Source organism: Lampetra planeri, chromosome 28, assembly GCF_965212315.1.
Source record: "Lampetra planeri chromosome 28, kcLamPlan1.2.h2, whole genome shotgun sequence".
NCBI lineage: Eukaryota > Metazoa > Chordata > Hyperoartia > Petromyzontiformes > Petromyzontidae > Lampetra > Lampetra planeri.
The window spans coordinates 3,282,066-3,305,270 of NC_136134.1; the positions used below are offsets into that span (position 1 = coordinate 3,282,066).

Below are 23,205 nucleotides of genomic sequence, written 5' to 3' on the forward strand. Positions count from 1 at the left end.
GAATTAATGAACACAATTAAAGAATAAAATATGTACACACCGTAACACTTGTTCCCGTTGCCTGTGAGCCCAACAGGACAGGGCCCACACGAAAAGCCTAGGGAGGGTGCAGGTTGATCTGTGCAGGTCACTCCAGGATGGCAAGGGCTGTCCACACAGGCATTGTAGTCGTCCGTGCAGTATGCTCCCGCGTAGCCAGTATCACACAGACAGCCGGCAACCTTCAGACGATCGCAGCAAAATGGCAAATAAATTAAGCGTGACATGGGTTATGTGCGCAAACTAAAGCCATCTCCTCCCTAAGGGCCGATCAAGCATTATGATTAAACGGTATTCAAGTGCACTGATAGTGGTAAATGTATGGGTTTTCCAATACATAAACTGAAATGCTGTTTTCTGACTTCACATCCAGATAACATGTTATTTTTACCAAAATTACGTAATTTTACCCCTAAGTACGAGTTTAAAATGTACGACATTTGAAGAATTATAAAAAAATATATGTTGGATAAATTTTTATGCAGCACTATGCTGTACATATATTGCTATTTAAATACATTCTTGAAACTTTTGAATGAGCAATTCATTATTAAAGCAAAAATAAATTTAATAACTATAAATATATTTTTTAAAGACAGACTTTCCACCAGCACAAGGTGTCCACCACTTAAGAATAACACCCAAGGGATCACTTGAATTCACATTCAGTAACTATTTTAATATATAGATATTTGACCAACTTTACATATATTATTTTAAGCATGAAAACTGACCACAAATACAACTTTCATGTGAAAAAACACATCCTAATTTTGTGGGGAAGAAACTCACAAAGCAATCTCGTCATTTAACATAGATTATCGAAAGCCAACACGTGTCAATAACACTGCCCTGAAGAGGAAATACATATTGTAAATATATTCATAGCTACGAAGGAGGGACATCTTCTAAACGTCATCCATTAAATATATTATTTCCATTATAAGGGCAATGTTATTGAAATATGTGTTGAGTTTGTGTTATTTGCACTTCTGCCCCAATGCCAAAGCAATATCACACTGTTTTGATTCATGGAATGAAAGGAGAGTGACCCATTGAAAAAAATTCGTGTTGAACTTTCCAGAAAAGTAGTCTTCTGGAAACAACTATCACGTAATGGCTGCGAGTAAATTGGTCAAGTGAATGACTGCCCAACTGACCTGGAAAGTGGATCCGTCGCTGCCGGTCATGCTCAGGGTGGTCTGGTTGTAGAGGCACGTAGAGTTGGTGCTGCAGTTGCAGAGAGTGAGGGTGAGCAGCAGCGAAGAGGAGGCCTTGCCGTCGCTGGCGCTCACCACGCCAAATGCTGGCTCTAAGCTTCTGGGGCTCCACGTCAAAGTCCCATCGGCTGCAGAAACCCACCACCAGCAGTAATCAATGAGCACAGATGAATGACCTTCATGGGTTGTGTTTGTATAGTAGTTCAGAAAATAATATTTTTGCAGAATTTTTTGTTAGGCTAGTTTTTAAGTATTTTACTGAAAAAAAAACCAAGGTAAGGAACAACGTACGGTCAGGCGGGGTAATAAGGTGGGGGAACGCGAAAGGTGAAGAGTAGTGAAGTAACACCAGGGAGTGCATATTATAAGTGAAAAAGACACAGTAGAGTGATGTATTTTAAATACTGCAAAATATATTTCTGAATGTATTACACAATAAAAATATTAACCAGTGCAACTGATGGTCCCGCATATGTATTGCATATTTCCAGGACGAAATTGGTCCGGTCAACCTATAACAAAGCCCAATGTCAGCTCAAGTTCTGACCTGATAAAATCTATTTTCTAACTTGGAGTCTCTGAATCTCCAAATATCCACAATTCAACTAGTTAAATATTCATAATCTCTGTTCTTGCTCAAGCTCTTTTTGTTCCTGGCCACCTTCAGAGGCATCGGGGGGCTCTGCCACCCAGCAAATTTGTACGAAAATTGTCACCAAGTTGAACGATATGTGGAATAAAATATAACAAGAACCTTTCTAAAATTTTACATCGAGATGTCAATTTATTTAGCACGGAAAACATTAAATTATCATCACGTAGAGCAACAATTGTATGAATTCCAACCACTGACTTCTCAAAAATGCCAAAATAAATCACACACACACCTGTGATGTTGAGGTCTGAGGAATTTCTTGAAATGGTAAATACAATGGCGTCGTTGTTCGGGTCCACTGCGCTGATATTGACTGTAACTACTCGATTCAGCATGGCAGAAATTTGCCCGTCGCTGTTAATGTTGGGAGGGAAGTTTTCTGAAACAAAACAACACATATCACTTATAGATTCACGCACAATAACACTCCTGCATGTTAGACATGTCTGTGTTATAATAATTTACATTTGTAAGGCACACTTCATGCAAGGATCCCAATGCACCTCTGTGTTATACACTATCAGAGGTAAATCAAAGCGGAAAACTGTAGCAGTATGTGTAAATGTACATTGAGTGATACAACGATATATCGATACTCAATGGTTAATTAACCTGCGACTTTGAGATAAGTACATTGTTAACAAAACTAGAATTTAACACACTAAAATACAGTAATTCCCATCTTATGGAAGATCCGAAGTAAAACAAAACATGTGTTTAAAAAATATGTACTGATGCATATATTATGGTATCACTAGTGTCGCTTTACTCAAGTAGTGTGTTAGATGTACTACTATTATTTATTATTTATCTTATAATACATGTCGTGTGTTTGAAATGTTAATGTAGGACGCCACTGTAACTATTTGACAATTCAACTCCTAAGATGTTTGAGTATGGCTCAATGAAGGCGTAAATTATTCTAAAGTAACGCATGATGTGAAAATTGTCCTCAATGTCACAGTTTAGCTTGTCTTAAGTAACTGCTAATCAGGCATGTAATGTTTAATATATTGTGAGAGATGCTTGCACACTCACGAATTGTGCAAATAAGACTGAAAAGGATTGATTAGTTATGATTGGAACCATATTGTATGCACGTTATACGCATTTCTTGCATTCAGGATAATGCGGTACACACGTCTATCTCTATGAAGAAACAATACAAATGACAAAAAAACCATCTGGGCCAGGGGGATAATTGTTACATGCCTACTGCTTATTGTCAGGTCAAGAATTTATGTGGATGTACAATGCTACTTTCTCCACTGGCACATCTGAGCCGAGCCAGCGGGAGGACCCTCACGGTACGGGGTTTTTCCCACTGGCTATTTGCCATGCTGAGCTAGAAACAAACTATGATACATTCATCTCACAAGACGTATGGATCTGGCTCGGGGCCAAGCAAGGGCAGGAGCAGAGCTAATTACAATTTAATTGCGTATAACATCAGTCTATACACTGAGAGGACACAGCATCAACGCTTCACGTACACGCATCTCGCCTCGTTTGTTGCGTGTGATCTAAGTAACCTGACCCGCCCCTACTGGACATCCGTGGAAAAGAGCTTCACGGCTCATCGGATTCCTCCAGTCTAAATAAAGATTTCAATTCTGAAGTGGCACGGCTCGGCTTCTCCAGTGGCAGGACAACCTTGGCGCCACGTGAGCTGCACCGTGGCTGCCTTGGGCAAGGTCCCGGGCATTGCTCGAGTAGTAGAGTGAAAACAGAGGCACAGCATAATACAACTCACGTAGAGCTTTCTGCTGAGAGCCAAATTCCATAGCGCTCTTCGATGTGGCCAGCCCAAAGTCGGTGTCCCCGGTACTCAGCACATCAAATATGCAGTCAAACTGTCCTCCACATGAAGCTTTAATGGAGGCAAGTCGTTCTGCAGATGTCTGACTTATGAGTACTTCATAGAATGTAGGCACAAAGCTGTTGTTGTTGAATGTGGACCAAGTCTCCCCACTGGTGGCGTTATAAGTAAACAGGCTTGTGCTTTCCTTTGTTTGCCCTGTAAAGAGACGGCATATTTTTGTCGAAATGTGTTTTTAAGAAACATTATTGATATACATAAGCAGCAACAAGTATAAACCAACAATACAAACGCTCGGTTATTTCAGCTTTAAAAGCTGCGGTGCAAAGCACCAAGGTGGATTTATAATTCACTTATATTTTATATTGTCAATTTGTGGAATGTAACTGGTGTTCTTGTCGCTCACATAATTTAACGTTTTATTAAAGTCACTATGAATATACACTCTGCCCAACGTAGCAGGCAGATGTGTCACCTTAGTGAACATGTTTATAGGTCTTTGCTGATAAATCTGAACAGTCTTCTATCAAATGAGCACATAAAACATATATATATTACATATTAGTCGTATGATGCGTGTTGGTTTTTTGCAACAGAAATATCTGCTGATAACATGTAACATGTTTGATGAGGTAAAACATCAGCGGTATTTTACATAAATTATGTATCTTCACTTAAAGCTTTCGTGACTGCAGGAATTCATACTCATTGGGTCTTTCGGTAAAGTCACGTAGATACCCAAAGAGTATAAATTATGTAGTTTAAAAAACCTCTTTTTATTCTGCCAGCATAACAATGCCGTGACAAGCGGGAGCACCCGATCCATGTCATTATTTGTTTGCGAAATGCAATGTTCGATTCACAATTCATAACTACATTAATACACCTCTGGTTCACTTACATGTAACTCCAAAGCTATAATATATTTGCGATTCAGAAGGCACACTGCTTCCGTTGAAGCGAAGAACTGTTCCATTTGAAGCTTGGAAGTCATCGGTGGGATCCTTGTTGAAAACACCTGCAAAGAAATCCCATTGTTCATATATCAGAAAAACGATTTACGTACAAATTTAGTAGCATGGGGCCGTCCATAAACACCTCAGGGGGGGGGAGAGGGGTCAGATATTTCTGACGATGTGTGACGAGAAGGGGGAGGGGGGGGGGTTGAGAAATGTGATGTCACATCAAAATGCGCAACTTTAAATACATATAAACAATAATTGTTATAACATCACTAATTTTGATAAATTTTCATTATTAACTATTTTATTATTTAAATTTACTAAGGTCACCTTTTATTTATTCCATGAAGAAGCATTTTGCTTTTCCACGGGAGAATAGAGAAGCATACATTTTGTACATTTTTGAATGATTGTTATTAAACATTTAGATTTTAATATTCTACCAGGGCTTTTCATTCTGTGGAATTAATATATGATTGTTATAATTGTAGTCTCCATTTTGCTTCGTTCTACTACAAAGTTTCAAGTATTTTCATAGTTATAATTACTTTTAATATTTAATAAGAGAATTTCAACATAATATTCTGAACATCTGCAGTTTTAGTTAGACGTTGAATATTTTCAAGTGAATTTTATGCTAAATTTCAGCTTTCCAACACCTTTTTAATACGTGTTTTCTCCTATAACATCAGAGTGCAGCGCCACATTAAATACGCACTACAATGACAATAGTTTAAAGTGATTTGAAGCATGTTTTATTTTCAAAATGGAAATATGGTTTTGGGGGGAGGGGCAGAGCTTTGTGACGTCATATTTGAGGGGGGGTCTGACTTTTTGTGACGTCGTGTGACGAGGGGGGGAGGGGGGTCAAAAATCGGCCAAAATCGCATGACGTCATTTATGGACGGCCCCCATCTCAAAAAACATCGTTTTTCATAACAAGACAGTGGATCAGGCTGGCTCAGGCTCATGAAGTTGCTTCTAATTGAACCTTATTTTGATTTCTGGAGTCTCGGACAATGGCTGTGAAGCTCAAGAAAGAAAACGGGTAAATACGTAACTAAAAACACAGTCGATAATATTGCCAAAATAGGAAATAAATACATAATAATTGATGATTATGGAAATCGCCTTTATTCGTAAGTCAAAATCCGTAACACTCTATCCAGTAATACCTCGTTATTTCGGTATTTGATCATTCGTAATTGAGGATAATTCGGCATGGCTGCACTTTAAGCATATATAGAGTACTAGCTTTACTACCCGGCTTTGCCCGGGACTTGGATTCACCACGCCCGGCCGCCTTTGTCTCCCCAGTGGCGATGTTCACACACCACACTAGTTACTCGTTTGAGGCTGAGTCGACCTAGGGGAGGCCCAGGACCGGTTCAAATAATCGTCACCGGTGGTGGCCGTGAGCGGGAATTGATTGCCTTGCAAAATATATGCATTATTGCGCCCCCCCCCCCAAAAAAAATACAAATATCTATTTTTATAATTTTTGCATGGTGCATAGTCTGGAAAGTACCCACATGGCAAATTTCAAGTTTGTTGCATGTCGGGAAGTACGCTAAACATTTTGAACAGACACACATATTCACAAATTTCCCTTTTATATACTGTACTAGCTGTACTACCCGGCTTCGCCCGGGACTTGGATTCACCACGCCCGGCCGCCTTTGTCCCCCCAGTGGCGATGTTCACACAGCAGACCAGTTACTCGTTTGAGGCTGAGTCGACCTAGGGGAGGCCCAGGACCGGTGAAAATAATCGTCACCAGTTGTGGCCGTGAGCGGGAATACGAACTCGGGTCGCCGGGTTCGTAGCGCAGCGCGCTAACCACTACACTACAATGCGTTACGCTTCCACATGCGTGGGTCACATGACAGATTTGACGTCACAGCTCATTTGCCGTGCAAAAAATATATGCATTATTGGGCTCCCCCCCCCCCCCCCCCAAAAATACAAAAGTCTATTTTTTATATTTTTCCATGATGTCCAGTCTGGAAAGTACCGATATGGCAAATTTCAAGTTTGTTACATGTAGGGAAGTAGGCTAAACATTTTGGACACACGTAACCACAAATTTGCCTTTGATATATATGGAGATATAGATTAGTAATTTACCATGAGCCGAATTGCCGTACCGAATGGTCCAATTTCAGCATATACGTGGAGCGACGCCGCATGCCACGACCAAAACAATGACTTACCGTATTTTCCCGCATATAACCCGCGGGGTGTACCACTTTTTACAAACAAAACAAGACCCTGCGGGGTATATGGAGGTGCGGGCTATCCCAAAAATGTTTTACACGTGTGACATGTCATAACTCGTTTAATTTTTTCATGGTAGGACTATCCACTGTTCAACACTTACCTTTGACTAAAGCACTGCTGAATAAACCACTCACACTAAAATTGCGCATGTTATCACGTTTTAAATGATTGGAATTGTTTGTACAATGAAACGACAATGTTTGAAGTGGGCGCACTTTGTGTTATAGTGACCTCCTATAGCGCTGTTTCGTACAGCGCTCTGTTTACCAAGAACGCATCCTGAGTGCCTGTTATGGACATTCCACATTACTATGGAATCTGCAAAACAACCACGATTGACTTCCTAAATTATTAATACTTGTTTTTGAAGCCCAGAACGTGATGGGATGAGTCAATTCATGAAATGGATTCGAACTCGCTTCCCTGCTACAGCTCCATCCTACCAGATTAGGGACAATGACGAGCAAAGGTTAAAAGCCATTGACTGTGTGAAGAGCAGCTTCATTGTGACTCACCCAGCAGGCCTTTTGTGCGGTAGTTAAAACTTTCTTGCAATGAGGTGATGAAGTTGAGGGCCCCAGGAAGGCTGGACACGTTCACTGAGATGCCCGATGCGAAGGTGGCTACCACCTGTCCGGTTGTTGTCCAATTGATCGACACGTTCTGCTTGTAGATGTACTCTAAATGAGAAAAACAAGGTGATAATTTAATATAACGTGGGCACATCAAAGTTAATTATTATGCCCCGTTTCCACACCTATTAGGGTCTGAACCCTGTTGGCCCAGTACCGGTTCATAAATATCAACAGGGGCCCTGGCCATTAGCCTCCATGCTCAACATGGTTCCAAAGTCTTCACCCCTTCTGCTCTACCCACATTCCCCTTTTCTGCCCACTATCATCCCGCAGGCAATAGGGTGGATGCCAGGAAATACATTGTCTAAACACGTGGTCTTTATCAAAGTGTAAGGGCATGGATCAAGTGATTGCAGGTAAAGTTAAAATATTCTTGCACTGCTGAGTAGATTTTCGTGATTGTGCTGTATAGCTCGCCGATATGTTTTAGGGCTATACTCCTTTGTTTGGCATATTCAGTTTCTGCAGCTCTCAACACATGGAGCAAAACATCAGACATCATGCCAAACAAGACGCAAAGCGCACCAAACACACGTCAGAGCTACATCATGGGACCTCCTTTGCCAGTACCAAAATATGAGAATAGGTTTTCCCCTTTTTTCTGGCAACAAAACAGATGTTAAGATGTTAAAACACCAAACTGAAACCTTTTACAAGGAATCAAACAAAAAAAATCAGAGTATGTTTTTTGTTTGCATTCTGACCACAAGTATTGTGGTTAATGCAGACATGATTCCTTGTAAAAGGTTTCAGTTTGGTGTTTTAACATCGTAATACCTGTTTTGTTGCCAGAAACAAGGGGAAAACTTATTCTCACACATCAGAACTTAAATATATCGTTTTTGTATTTTTCATCTTATGTTTCATTACTCCTGCCAAGTTGATTGCTCTTCATGTTCCAATTAATTTCGAGTGAACTTTTAAAATTTCACAATTGACGTTACGGGATTTTAAACGTCCTATGCAAAACAGACAGTGAGTATTTGTATGTATTTATTTGTATGGTTCAACCGTGATGATGGTTACAAACTGAGTAATCATTGGAAAGATGTGATTAACCATGCAAAAAAGATTTAACTACACTTATTTGGACCATCTTATTTGACAGACAACTATTACAAGTTATTGATAGACAGCCAGGCTTGTTTTACCATGTTTAGTTGTTTATTTTTTCACACTATTGTTATGTAGGCCAGGCTTAGTCACAAACCGTACCTCTCCATAACAAAGGCTCAGCCTCTTAATCCTTATCTTACCATATTAATAAAAAGTGTGCCGTACTTGGCCCTTCCCCCCTCTCCAACCATTATATATACGGAGTGGTAGCTCTTGCAATCTCTCATTTACTTGATACAGCTGTCGTGGCTGTGACGGTTCCACCTGAAGACGGAAGCTTGTGTTGCCTCCGAAACGTCGTGATTTTTTATTTTTTATATATTTTTATTTTACTTTTATTAATTTTAATGTTTTACCTACGTGACTTTACCGAAAAAACCTAAGAATATGGAACACACAACCTTCTGTATACCATGCGAGGTTAACATCTCGCCACCGTGGCACCCTAATGCACCCATAGTAATAATAACCAGGGGTTGCAACAAATGGCGAACATGCTCCTGCTAGGCCATGTTTTTTTTCACTAAAATAGACGGAAAGTTGAATCAAGGGAGTGATGTAACGGCATGTGCACACATAGATTCCATGTTGACTTCAGGATGTCGCAAATACGTCTAGAATAGTCCCAGCCCCAAATGGATCCTTCATTGATAAACACAGCTGGTGCAAAGCCCTGTTCAGTAAACCAATTCGATCTATTTGACAGGCCAGTTGATGCGAGAATACACAGGCTCTCCAGTACAGCCCCACTATAACAGAACAATGCAAAATTCTGGTACGCATTGGCTGTAGAAATGAGGCATTATAGAATGTTAAATTGTTTATACAAACCTGCAACTTTAATACATTCAGAGGGATCAAGACAGGTCACATCAGTGACAAGAGTCAATGGTATGGTTATCATTAGGACTCCACAGATAAAAATGAAGCACATCATCACCGATACAATTTGTCTTAGAGCGTCATGTATACAAAACATACAGAGAAACACAATATATATGAAGCACAGCGAAATATAAAAACAGATACTGCATGAGTTGTTTTCGTCCAGGTAAAACATTCAGAATTATTTACCTGTTGAATTGATCTGTTTGCCATCTACCAGTACTAATATGCTGTCGTTTTTTAGAATCCATTCAACCTGTAAAAACAAAATTAAACAGTTTGTAAACAATCACGGGTAAAAACGCAATATGTGGTGTCATTGAGAGGTATGGGTAATAAAATACAGGACAGAAAAGTAGATTTTTCAACATAAAAAATAGCATGAATAACGGATGCTTACTAACATCTCAGGTGTAATTTTTCGTGAATGCTTCTGTCATGTGCTGTTGAAGATCACTTGAAACTGTTTGGCTTTTTCACATAACCACACAGTTCCACCGTGCCGTTAAAAAAAACTGCTGCCTAATTATCTTTGTTAAATAATTTATGAAACCTTCATCTATAGTTTATAAAGATGGGCTATAAGGTAAAGGTGCAGCCCTGCAATTTCGCGCTCATGCCACTGCTGGCAAAAGAGTGTCCACTAGAGGGAGCACGAGAAAGTCCCTCTATGTATGTATGTATGTACGTTGAACTTCTTTCGCACCATACGTAGCCAACCGTGGTGTATTTTATTGAAAGTATATGTAATTTTTTTAGACATTTGTTAATCCACTGCTGGATTAAGACCTCCCTATATGCTGTGTTAGCCGAGGTGGCTGTTTGACTAAGTTTCACCGCACTGCTCAGTGCAGGTTGGTAAACAGCGGGAGCCCAAGGCCAATTCATATATTAATTGTTGGCCACACACATCTTAGAAGAGGTGGGAGTACGCACACATTATCCCTATACACGCGTGATCTGCCGATCAGACCGTCTGTGGGGTGCCCATTTAAACTGCTGGGTGGACAGAGGCGGTGGGGGGGGGGGGGGCAATTTATGTCTTTAAGCTTGGGAACCTAATATTTGTCAAGCTATTTGCGTGTACCTTAATGCTGCCGGTCTCCTGTGCAACAATGGCTATGAAGGAAGTTGCTTTTGAAGAAATATTGGCGGAGGCATTGGTCCTCGCAATTCCTGTGCGGCCCTGCATGGTGAAATTCACCCCATCTCCAACCGCTTCCAACACAGTGTACTCTCCCAGGCCATTGAAGGTGTACGAGACATTGTCCAGGGTCGTGATGTGAGGGTCGCCAATGAGAAACGCTGCAATGAAAAAGTAACCAAGTTTACAATGCCGGATCGCTGGGGTCATAGCGCAGTATGCTAACCATTGCACCACCATTCCACCCAATTCATGTTTTTGTTTATATTCATGGAACTATACATTTTTGTTTTACGATATTCAATTTGACATTGGGTGGTGCTTATCTGGCCCGAAACCGGGATGAACGTTCCATATGACTGAGTTTACACTTATGATGGGCTCAGTTGATTGCAGACCAAGATCAATATGTGAACTCTATTAATATATACCGTGTATCTTGTGAATATTCCTCATTCAAGTTTATTTCAATGCCTGAAATGGAGACTCATGTTGCAGCATATCCTGTAATCATAGTTGGAAAGCACTGGTCTTTATATATCAAGCAATGATCTTTGAAAGCTTAGCCCATGGGTGACCACATTGGACATCTGTGAAAAAGAGCTATATAGCTCATCGGCTTCCACCAGTGTAAATAAATTTTGATTCTGAACATTTAAATAAACGTAATGCTTAACAGATGACTCTTACCAGCAAAGGGTGGCCTGTAGAAAGCACATTGGTTGGAAGGGCGTTTCTGTTGGTACAGACTGCAAAACCTGGCATCTCCAGACTGGCAACATGATTGATATGGTTGTACTTCATTTGCTGAAAACAACAACAAAAAAGTGTTTGTGTGTAACATCATTGACTTAGTTCTCCACTGTGTTTTCGGTTTGTACTGTGTATTGTTCAACGTGAGGACCTTGTTCAGGAACTGAGAGCTTCTTCAGGAGCTGATAGAAGCTCCCAGCACATGAAGGTAAATACCATAGTGAGCAATACACGGTGCAATCCGAAAACGGACGAAACAACGCAACCGAGACAAACTTACGCAGGAGTAAGGAGTAATAATTTTAGAAATCTATCACCACATTTATAAAAGGCAAAAAAACCCGCTGGCAATCCAGGTACACAATTCCCTAAGCACTTGTAACCACATCACTTAAAGCTTTCGTGGCTGCAGGAATTCATATTCCTTGGGTCTTTCGGTGAAGCCACATAGATAGAAAAATATTTTAAAATAAAAATAATAACAATATCACGACGTTTCGATCGCAACACAAACAATCGTCATCAGGTGAGAGCTGCTGAGGTAAGAAAAAAGCGCTGCTAAGGTAGGGATTTATAAAGGTTTGAGATGGGTGTAGCCCAAGGGTCAGTGGGCAGGGCTAGAGATTAAATGTGCATGTAAATGTAATATAGGATAAATCTTGATAAACGAAGTTGTGGGGGTGGCCATTGTATTGTGAGAGATTAGCATAATAATAGGGTTTTTCCCCTTTTTTCTGGTAACAAAACTGAAACCTTTTTACAAGGAATCATGTGTGCATTAACCACAATACTTGTGGTCTAATGATGAAAGAGATTATCATGTCAATGTAAGAGATTTGCTTGTAAATGTAAGCTAGGGAGAGCTCGGAAAGGAGCATCACCACCTGGAGGCAACGGTGGCTGTGTTAGTGAATGTAACTCAAAGAGTCGAAGATAACTGCTAACACAGGTAGGCAGGAGAGGAACAACACAGCCAGTTTTGACCTAAACTAGTTAATAACATCCTTCCAATGATTGCTCAGTTGTACCCATCATCTCGGTTGAAATTGTGTCTGTTTATATATCTGGATGGCTTCATGGACGAATCTTTGCTGATATCCAGTAGGTTTGCAGAGTACCTTCGTATTGGCAAAATCAATTTCGTGTGTGCCCACAGCGTTAAAATAATGATCAGCCATAGCTGAGGTATTGGTCCTACCGTGTTTCAAATCTGCCTTATGTTCACGAACTCGGTCCTAGACATGTCGCTTAGTTTCCCCAATATAACTGCTGCCGCAGACACAGCTTAGTTTGTAGACACCGGGGTATTGCATGTCAGGGATCACATCCTTTATAGATGGGATCAAATCACGAATTTTATGTACTGTGTTGAATCGTACCTGGATCTTGTGTTTGCTCATGATTTGGGAAATATTTTTGGTGACCCCTGCTATGCAGAGGTGTGGACTCGAGTCATGTGACTTGGACTCGAGTCAGACTCGAGTCATGAATTTGATGACTTGCGACTCGACTTGGACTTGCATAACAATGACTTTGTCCCACCTATGAGATGTGGACTCGAGTCATGTGACTTGGACTCGAGTCAGACTCGAGTCATGAATTTGATGACTTGCGACTCGACTTGGACTTGCATAACAATGACTTTGTCCCACCTCTGCTGCTATGTATGGCAAGGTGATGGTTTTGATTGGGTCCTCAGATGGTTCTTTCCCACAGCCACCATTAGCTGTGTTAGTAAATGGCGGCTTGCCATCCTTTTCCACCTCCAGGTGGCGATGCTCTTTTCAGAGCTCTCTCGATCACAACACTAGCAATCGTGATAATTTACAAGCAAATTTCTTACATTGACATGCTAATCTCTCACAATACAATGGCCTCCCCCACAGCGGCTTACCATCCTTTTCCACCTCCATGTGGCGATGTCCGAGCTCTCCCTAGCTTACATTGACAAGCACATTTCTTACATTGACATGCTAATCTCTCACAATACAATGGCCACCCCCACAACTTCGTTTATCAAGATTTCTCCTATCTTACATTTACATGCAAATTTAATCTCTAGCCCCGCCCACTGACCCTTGGGCTACACCCATCTCAAACCTTTATAAATCCCTGCCTTAGCAGCGCTCCCACCATATATTTTTTCCTACCTCAGCAGCTCTCACCTGATGATGATTGCTTGTGTTGCGATCGAAATGTCGTGATCTTGTTATTATTTTATTTTTTCTATCTACGTTGCTTTACCGAAAGACCCAAAAAATATGACTGAAAAAATGTAATAATCCTGAACTTGTAATCATTCAAATGTGAGTCAAGCATTTTGCCAAAGTACCATTAGGCCAGGAACAATTACAGGTGTAAATAACGTGAGTGTAAAGAAGGTAATAATATTGCATATCATAGAAACAAAAACCTTGTTCTTGCACTTTCCCGCAGAGTCTATATTCATTAATTTTCACAACAGAAGGGCCTCCACTTCAGGAAGCTCTAGAGGCCATCTCTAAAGGCTAATTTGATCTACGGCTCCATGCTTGCCAAACAATTTGGAATAGGTGGCAGTACACACATTCTACCCCACCACACACTAACAGCATATCTACCTAGCTGTGGTGTTCCAATTTATACGCTGGATGGACAGCGGCGGTGGGAGATTTAAGCCAATTCACAATACAACTATTTTGCACTATTAAAATCACTTACTCGAGTAAAGTTGAATGTCTGGCTGCAGAATGTTGGTGATCCAAGGGGTAGGAAGATACCTCTCATACGACCCAGACACAAGGGCCCCAAATGTGTTGTAGTGGCATCTCACCCCTCCACCAAATCTATCTTTATTAAAGTTCTGCAAGCTCCTAAATGAACCTGGCACAAATACAAATTTTCAGCATTAATACGATAGAATTTGAACGGGGGGGGGGGGGGGGGCGAGCGGGAATCGCAGTGGTTATATTCACATTTCAGCATTGACATGTATTGGACTAAAGTGATATTGCCATATAAATATAAACAGATTAACCTATATATTTTTTTCTGGTACAGAGATGAGTGTATAATCAATTGTGCAACAGAGACAGAATTTGTAACTTAATGACAAGTGTATTTTTAAAGATGTAAATATAGCTAGTCAGTTATCTAAATATGTGGTCATCTGGTGTGGTGATCAAAATGGTAATTTACTACAAATAACATCAGGAACATAAATCGCTTAGTTTCAATTACATCATCATAAACTGCAACATATTTTAATCACTAAAATGCAGGACAAAGGATAATCTAACAATTAATGGTTTATATAATGTAATTTTTGCAGTGACTTCTTTTAAAAATTTTCTCAAAAGCAAATTAATGTTCAGCCTCACCTGTGACATTTAGAGGCTGGTAGCCATATCTGGATATGAGGTCCCCATTGATGTAGGACATGTCAAACTGTCCTTGCCACAAAGAGCAGGGGCAGGTAGTGAATCTGCTGATGGAAGGCAGGACTGACTCATTCCTATACCAGTCCATACACTTGCGCTTTGGATTAGTGGTCACAGCCAAGTTTGTATCCAGCCTGTAAGCCCATCTTCCTGTTAGACCTGCAACACATTCATTTATTGACGTAATATGTAATCTAGAAACTCACCATCATTATTGACAAAAGGATTGGAAAATTAGAAATAAAAAAGCCACATGTTGACCACAACACTTAGTCAACACAATGTCATGGACATAAAATATACACACATTAACTAGCTTGGATAACAAGGTAGACCATTGCGGCTTTAAAGTAGTGTCCTGTATATAGCATTTGCACTCAACTACTTAAAAAAACTACAGCATACATTTTAATTAATAAACGGGCATAGACATATCAGAATATTAATTGTTTCAAAAACCACAAATGAAGTGCCACTTCACTGCAGGAAGCACCGTGTAATTTTTTTTAAACATAATACATTGTAACAAAATTATTGCCACTCGCGACGTTTTACCCATGGCAAACCAAGGATGTAATGCATGGGAAAAGAAAAATACAACGGTAAAAAGGAAAAGAGAAGAGAAAGAATGGGGAAATAAGAGGAAAATAATGGAAATTAAATGGGAAAACGTGAGCATATGGTCAGGAAAGATGAGGAGAGGGTGGAGGCCACATAAGGGCCTTGACGCTGCATGGAGCAGCATCTGTTTTCACAGGGGGTGAGGAGACGGCAGGGCTTCAGAGTGCAAGTAGTCACACAGAGGTCACGTGATTTGGGAGAGGCATAAGCTCATTTAGATATGTAAATTTACCCAGGAAATTCTTGTTTAACAAATACTCTTGAATGTTTGGCATGTGGAAGGAAACCAGTGATGCCTGTCTTACCAGGAACTCTTACGAACCAAGTAGTAACCCAGTTCAATCCTGGTTATCTTCTGAGATCAGGCAAGAAAATAGAGGGGAATTGCTAATAGGAATGATGTGCCAAGTTACAAAAATGGTTATTGGATGCCATGGTAAGTTGGTGGGAAAATGTCTCTTTGGCAGTGATAATCACCACAATAACAAAACATGAATACCAATATCATCCATAATAGAGGTTTTTTTGGGTTGGATTGCATAAATATATAAATGTGTTATTAAAACCCGCCACCACCCAACACAGCCAACTAGTAAGAGTTGTCACGTAAACAGAACATGCCAATTCGTCACTAGTACAGCACACCGGTGTGTTGGAGAGCCAAGCCACAACATTTACAATCTGAGCACGACGTTTCGCCAGTAATTACAACTAGCTTCATCAGGCTGTGTCGGGTGTGGTATTAAAATACACAAATGCTAAAATATTAGAATTGTATGAAGATGCTGCTTCAATGAACTTTTAAATGAAATTAAAATAATAACAACTTATTATTTGATACAGCATTGGCAGCTGTCAAGAGAGGCCTACGTGCTGTGAAGAAGGGCCGTTGCCCTCTCTGTGCTGTGAAGAAGGACCGTTGGTCTCTCTGTGTGCTGTGAAAAGGGCCGTTGGTTGGCCTCTCTGTGTGCTGTGAAAAGGGCCGTAGCCCTCTGTGCTGTGAAGGGCCGTTGTTCAAAATATTACCTTAAACAATAACTGGTTTCATAGACACCCTGTAACAAGCTACTGTTCAGGGACATATAGATCTATCACACTCAGCGGGACGGCACTAGCATAAGCTAAAAAAATCCAGTTGTGGTTGTGTGCTTGACTTTTACGAAGACTGGTTGTGAAAGATCCATGCTCTTTGTTTGAAATTAACCTTTACATGAACTTGCAAGGAATGTGTGCTGCATCATGCAAGTGGTAAACCAACCCACTTTTATGGAGAAGCAACGTGTAAAAAAACAAATGCTTCACGTTAAAATAACGCATTTTGATGATTTACAAATGGCAAAAGAAATCCATATTTTTGTATCAAAATGCAGCCCCGGAGGGTGAGTGGTCACCATATGTGGACAATTTGTGTAGAAATGTCATCAACCATAATGTTTTTTTAACTAAACACTGCCTTTTACATAATTTCAGTTGTTAAATGGTGATTGACTCAACCCATAATTCCTTTGGGGTAAATAAAGTGAGTACCCTGCCATATAATTTGGCTCTGGGATACAAAATGAACGCTTGCCCACGTTCTATTGTACGGGAAATTAATTGATCTTTTTACGTAAAAAAAAATCACATGATGAACTCTGAACTGATGCCTAACCAAATAGAGTACAATTAATATTAATATAGTGGATGCCACGAAGGTTATGGCTCAATTTCTCCCCATTTAATTTATCTCCTTATTGCTTGCTCATAAAATGTTATACACATTTTTGAGATGTTGACAAATTTAAGAAATCTATTTACCAAATCAGACATTTAGATGGTAGAAATCAACACGGCAATGTCGGACCACATAGAAGCCTGAGAACTTCCATATACAGATTGTCCTGTCCCATCCACCAAATAGTCCAGACGTGGTACCCTCATATTCATGTGCGCTAATACGTAAACCTTTTTTAAAAATTCATAAAAAAAGATATATTGTTGATGAAAAAGAAACCATTACTTTTATGGGAAGTCTTCTCCTACCAAATAACCTTCATATTAAGTTAAACATTGCTATCAATAATGAGAGGTTTATAAACATTTTTTCCCTCTCCCTCAAAAGTCACAAGCCCTGTTTGTATTTCCCCAAATACGCCTCGACATCTCCGTATGTATAACAAAACATTAAATGAACATAATGGGAAATCCACAACAGGTGGAATAGTTTTGTTCCCTATATATGGGAAGAGCAACGCATTGCAAGTCATGTCAGAAAACACTACGTTGATTTCAAATGTATTAAAGTGTACAAATGAATTACCAGTATTGTTTCCAATGACCGTATCTGGGCGATAGCGAGCTGGATTTGTGGATCTTGACAGTGCGTCATTGTAATAGAACCGGTTTGTTCCACTGTGAGGGGCGAATAAAGACATGAGAGAATCGTTATCACTGATTTCTTTGAAGCAAGTTGACAGCTATATGAGTATTTCATGCTATAACCAGTATTACAAGAAATACAAGTAAACAAATATATATTGAGCTTATCTTTAAAAATCTAAAAAATCTTCGTGACCACGTTCATGGTGTTTTCTGCACACCACTGTGTTCCATGACATTGCAACAATGACAAATGTTCTTTGAGCATTCAAAGACCAGTGGTCCGGTCACCGTGGTTGCCACAAACACAATGACTGTTGACAACGTTGCACCCCACCTATTGAATCCCATGAGGGCATTGTTAGCGCTGGGGTCTCTGGCTTCTGGCCTCCATTGCATGCCTCCATCTTTGAAAAATATGAGGCAGAACGAGGAGTCGCCATCCGTGCTCAGAACGGCCTGGAAGGTGTTCGTCTGGAAGTGAAACAGCACCGTCAACTGATTAGTCATTCATTCCGAGTAGACTATCAATTGCTGGACATACGAGACTGAGTTGTAAGAGTATAAATTAAATCGTGGCGGGTGATAGAGCATGCCACTATATAAAAAGTAGTAAAGTATGGATGGATAAATACACAATGTCGACTAATATATTGAAATGAGCAAGGACATGCTATTTTTATATGGAATTACAGCATGTGATATTTACCTCAGTACAAACTATAGATTCTATGACGATCCAGGAGCTAGAAATATCACGAATAAATATGCATGCTCTGTTGCCACTTTGATTTAACCTTGATCATGAAAACTGTTTTTTTAAGTCGTTTAATGATGTTTCTAGCACACACAAAACTTGACTAGTCTCACTACATCTAGTAGGTGGTTTCCGCGATTGTTTTGAGAATATATTCATAATTCAAATAAAAACAAATAAGTCAAGCTATCGAGAGCAGTGCAGCCATTCTTGATAAGAAAAAAAACTCAAGAGCTGCTGAGATAGGCCACGATGATGTGTTGACATACAACACAGAATTGTCTATTGGTTGAAATCTGAGATAAAGTCCAGTTCGTATCAAGGGTACAGTCCTGATAACCTTGGTGCTACACAGATTGAGACACATTTATAGTTCTGCAATTTAATTCATGTACATGTGGAGGGGATTTTTTCAGAAAAAAGTAAAACATTTCTTCTAAACATGTGGTCAATGCAATACACTGTATTTCATAAGGGTTTATCCATCTCTAAAAAAGTACCATGAAAAAACATTTCATATGGCACCTTCTTGAGGTGGTTACCTACACCTGTAGCACGATTTTTCTAAAAACTATTTATCTGTCAAAATAGTGAACCTGATAAAAATTGTAAACAAACTTAAACTTCAATTTGTTTTTAAAATAAAAGGTACGCCGAAGCGCCTGCCATACATGTATGTACAACAAAGCCATGTTTACAGACATGTACTCACCACTATGACTTCTGGTGTGTACCTATTCGTATCAATAAATTTATGATTAAAAAAACCTGATTCTTATAATTTTACTTGCACAAGAAAACAGCAGTACTAACATAAACCTATAAGTCCATCATTCAAGATACAGTACTAATGCAGGTACAAGTATAACGTTGACCTTTCTGCTGGTTTCACAGATTCGTTATTCATATTATTGATGCAACTCGACCTGGATATACTGTATAATTGTGCTTGAGATTGGGAACATTGATGTCAGGAGGAGGACATTATTTTTCCTTCGACAGTCCCTCAAACGTCAGGCATGACTTGCTTACACTCTGGTTCTGTGTGTTCTAAGATGGCTAAAAAGCCCAATGCGAGACCCGCAAACTCTGCCGAGGTTTGGGCAGGTGGTACTTGAGGACTCGAGTGGGTCGGTCGGTTGAGCTGCAGCTGCGCTCCTTTCACTGCCTGCATTTGACTTCCTTGTGCTCTCACAGAAGAGACTCAAAGTCTGCAGTGCAGACCTGAATGCTACACATCCAGTGTGTGCGGTCTGGAGCCAAGGTCTCCCTGTGTACCAGCCAATTGATAAGCATTTAGAATAAAAAACCGAAATATTACCGTAGTGCTACAATTGTAAAATAATGGTTAGCTAATAATTTTATTTTAGTGCTCGTAAAGGGCACTATTAAAAAAGAGGTGGTTAAAGGGGATCAATCAGGAGTTTTTGTTGGTTTGCGAAGATGGAAAAAACTTGTTTCCCCATTCCAGAGGTTCTAACTCTATATGTCATGACACGAACTGACCAAGTGAGATAAAAACTCTCGTGTGACGGATGGCCTTATGTTATCTTTATGAAAACGTGTTTTTTGTTAAAGATGTTCCATACAGGTATCAAAAATAGAATGTCAGTCTCTGTACCTCGTGCACAGAACTGGGGGAACTGGAATTTGCTGATAATTTACATACAAAATGCATTTACTCTTGGTTTATTCCACACGGTATGCAGGTTCATCACCCACTCGCCTAACTTCTTGCCAGTTGCAACCCCACCCTGTAATCTGGTTAGAGCCACCACGCTTGCCTTCAACTGAACAATGTCAAAATTGAGCGTTGTTATATTTCACAAGATACCTTGAATCAAGGATGTTTTGTACACCTTAGTACAAACATTTTTGTGAGTTTCTGACAAGCTGCGGATATATGTATTATGCTAACGTATGGAATATGGTGACATGGCCTTTAGTATTATATGATATGGTGGCATGGCCCGGTGTTATGGGATATGGATCAAGCTGTGGACCCTGGCAATAACAGTCAAAAACCATGGTTATAGAGGGACATGGAATTTAATTGTAAGAAACATTTGGTGAGACTTGTACAATGATACTTGCATTGTACAGCATTCCCACCACTTGCTCAGGGCTCTAAACAGGAGAAGAGTACCACCGCAATGCTCATTTGAGCCAAGAAATCACTATGACTTTTGTATGAAATCACTGGGATGGCCTTACGTATTTAAAGTTGCTTCTGGCAGGCACAGCCGGGGCCTCCACCCAGGTGATCTTCAACATCCATGTGGGCTCATAGCCACGTGTGTCTGACTGGCTGCTAAAGTTGGCTCGGATCTGCTCCATCACCTTCCCATGAAGGTTCAAGGCATCAGTGTTATTGCTGAGGTCTTTAGTAAAATTATACTCCTGTCAAGAAACAGTGGACATTTGTAGTTAGCTGCAATAAATAATTGTGATGCATTTTCCTATCAGAACACACACTGCAGAATGAACAGACACATCACGGTAAGTCGATTGGCAGGTTGAGTGTCATGGGTGAAAGCGTAGGTATTCACACCTCTTCCAGGATATCTTGTCCGTGTGGAAGATTAGGCCACATACACCCTCCAAATGGGCTCTCTAGAGCACCCTCTAGTGGATGTCATTCAGCCAGATACCGTGTATGCAACCCAGATCAAGATAAACACTGTGTGTGTTTTGTAAAGCCACTGCTGCTTCCCCATGCCGTGTCGACCAGAGATTTTGTATTGTTAGCATGTTCCATGACACTGGTCAGTGCGGGCTGGTGAACGGGAAGGGCCCAGAACTGGTTCAGATAGAACTCGCCACGGATGTTAGCCGTGGGCTGAGAATCAAAGTTAGGTCGCCAGGTTCATAGTGCAGAATATTAAACCACTGTACTATCACTTCCCAATACAATGACAGTACATGTTAATAAAAAATCGCAGTAATGTATAATTTAATGTTATGACATACAGAAACAAAAGCCAGTGTTAAGCTATAGTGGTGCCTGGGAGTGTAATTGGAACTCAATGAATTATGCACACCATGTCAATGATTTGTTTCCTATTCAAGGTTACTTTTAACAAACCTGATAGTACATCGCCCCAGTGTCTGAGGAGAAGTCAACATCATCCCAGAACACGGCAATCATAGGGATTGAAGAGGTATCTGTAAAACCGTTGATGTAGGGGTTGGGATAGGCAAACCTCGTTGAATCTTCGACATCTTTGAAAATAATCAGGCCATTGTCTGTAAACTGTAGATCAGAAGCATAAACAAGATACCATGAGTACAATTTATATTAAAAAGAAAAGCGTGTATTAATGGTATAATCCATTTTTTTGCTGTCAATCATCACCTTAACTGAAATCACCTTTGTCAGCATCATCAACACCATCCTACTTACACGTAATTGTAATAAACTAAACTGTGAAACAATTTTTATTTTACCTGGTAAGGCCCACTGAGCTACATAGCTCTATTTCAGAAGAGACCTGGCCACAAATGATAGGTCAACGAAGTGACTTATCATGTGGAAATGTATAGCAGCCAAATACTCTAAATGCATATTGATTCTAAATATCGAGAGAAAACCCGAGGACTCGGAGACAAATCCACATGACCACGGCGAGAGAGAGAACATGCAAACTCCAAATATACAGGTGTCAGAGTCAGGATTTTACCCACAACCTCCTGTATACCAGGCGAGGTAGTTTATACCTTACCACCGTGGTGGCCCATGCCAACACCATTGGCTCTGTGAGGTGATAATTGTGTTTGCACTTAACTATGCAAATTAATAAATGTCAAGCAACGCATGAAATAAAAAACAAATACATGTTCTTAAGGATTATGCAAAAAAATGCACACGCATACACGTGTTATTAATTTATGTATAAAGTAAAGAGTTTAAACATAACTGGCTACTGTACTTACATACAACCGCTGGTAGAACTTGGAGGCAAAAGGAAATCCATACGGAGGTGAGAAGAACTCAGACACTGAATCCGTGGAAATGGGCTTCATAGTTATGTCACCCACAGTTGGTCCATATTCGAAAAGTCTTTTCTCTACATATGCAAAATAAACACAAATTGCCACATTTTACAATGAATCCTTGCAGTCACGAAAGCTTCAAATCTAGAATTTTACAGTGCGTTCATAAGTGACATACCAGTGGATGTTGGTCTTCAAAATACTTTCCTGGTTAATTGCCATAGTCTGCAATTAACTTTACACGAGCTGTAATGTTTCAATTCGATTTGGGTTCTGCATGTGCTGTGTAGGATTTACAATGACAGGTCATGCACGACTAACCTAATTATCTGGAGTAATGGGAGGTAAGGGACTGTCCGGATTAAAAAAAATCACAAAGCTAGGATTGTGCAAAACACGTGTAAATCAGGCTATCAAAACATTGACATAATGGGGGTGATGGCATTGAATGTGTCATCTGTTTTTGGTTTACTTGCCGACACATTTGCAGTCACGTGAGCACCGAGTCACTGACCATCAACGAGTGAGGAGCTGCTAATAATTCAACCA

The 23,205-nt window shown here is 40.1% G+C and overlaps 1 protein-coding gene across 1 annotated transcript in view; it reads right to left on the minus strand.

The window, feature by feature from the left end:
- Positions 1-23,205, minus strand: part of LOC144728258 (uncharacterized) — a 316,355-nt gene that overhangs the window by 167,634 nt on the left and 125,516 nt on the right. Inside the window, exons 81-89 of the mRNA XM_078607566.1 lie at positions 22,597-22,730; positions 21,749-21,916; positions 20,878-21,063; positions 18,244-18,380; positions 17,848-17,939; positions 14,868-15,086; positions 14,209-14,370; positions 11,446-11,562; positions 10,699-10,916 (exon numbers count right to left, since the gene is read on the minus strand). Coding sequence (XP_078463692.1) covers positions 10,699-10,916; positions 11,446-11,562; positions 14,209-14,370; positions 14,868-15,086; positions 17,848-17,939; positions 18,244-18,380; positions 20,878-21,063; positions 21,749-21,916; positions 22,597-22,730 — 1,433 coding nt within the window. The remainder of the gene's footprint in view (positions 1-10,698; positions 10,917-11,445; positions 11,563-14,208; positions 14,371-14,867; positions 15,087-17,847; positions 17,940-18,243; positions 18,381-20,877; positions 21,064-21,748; positions 21,917-22,596; positions 22,731-23,205) is intronic.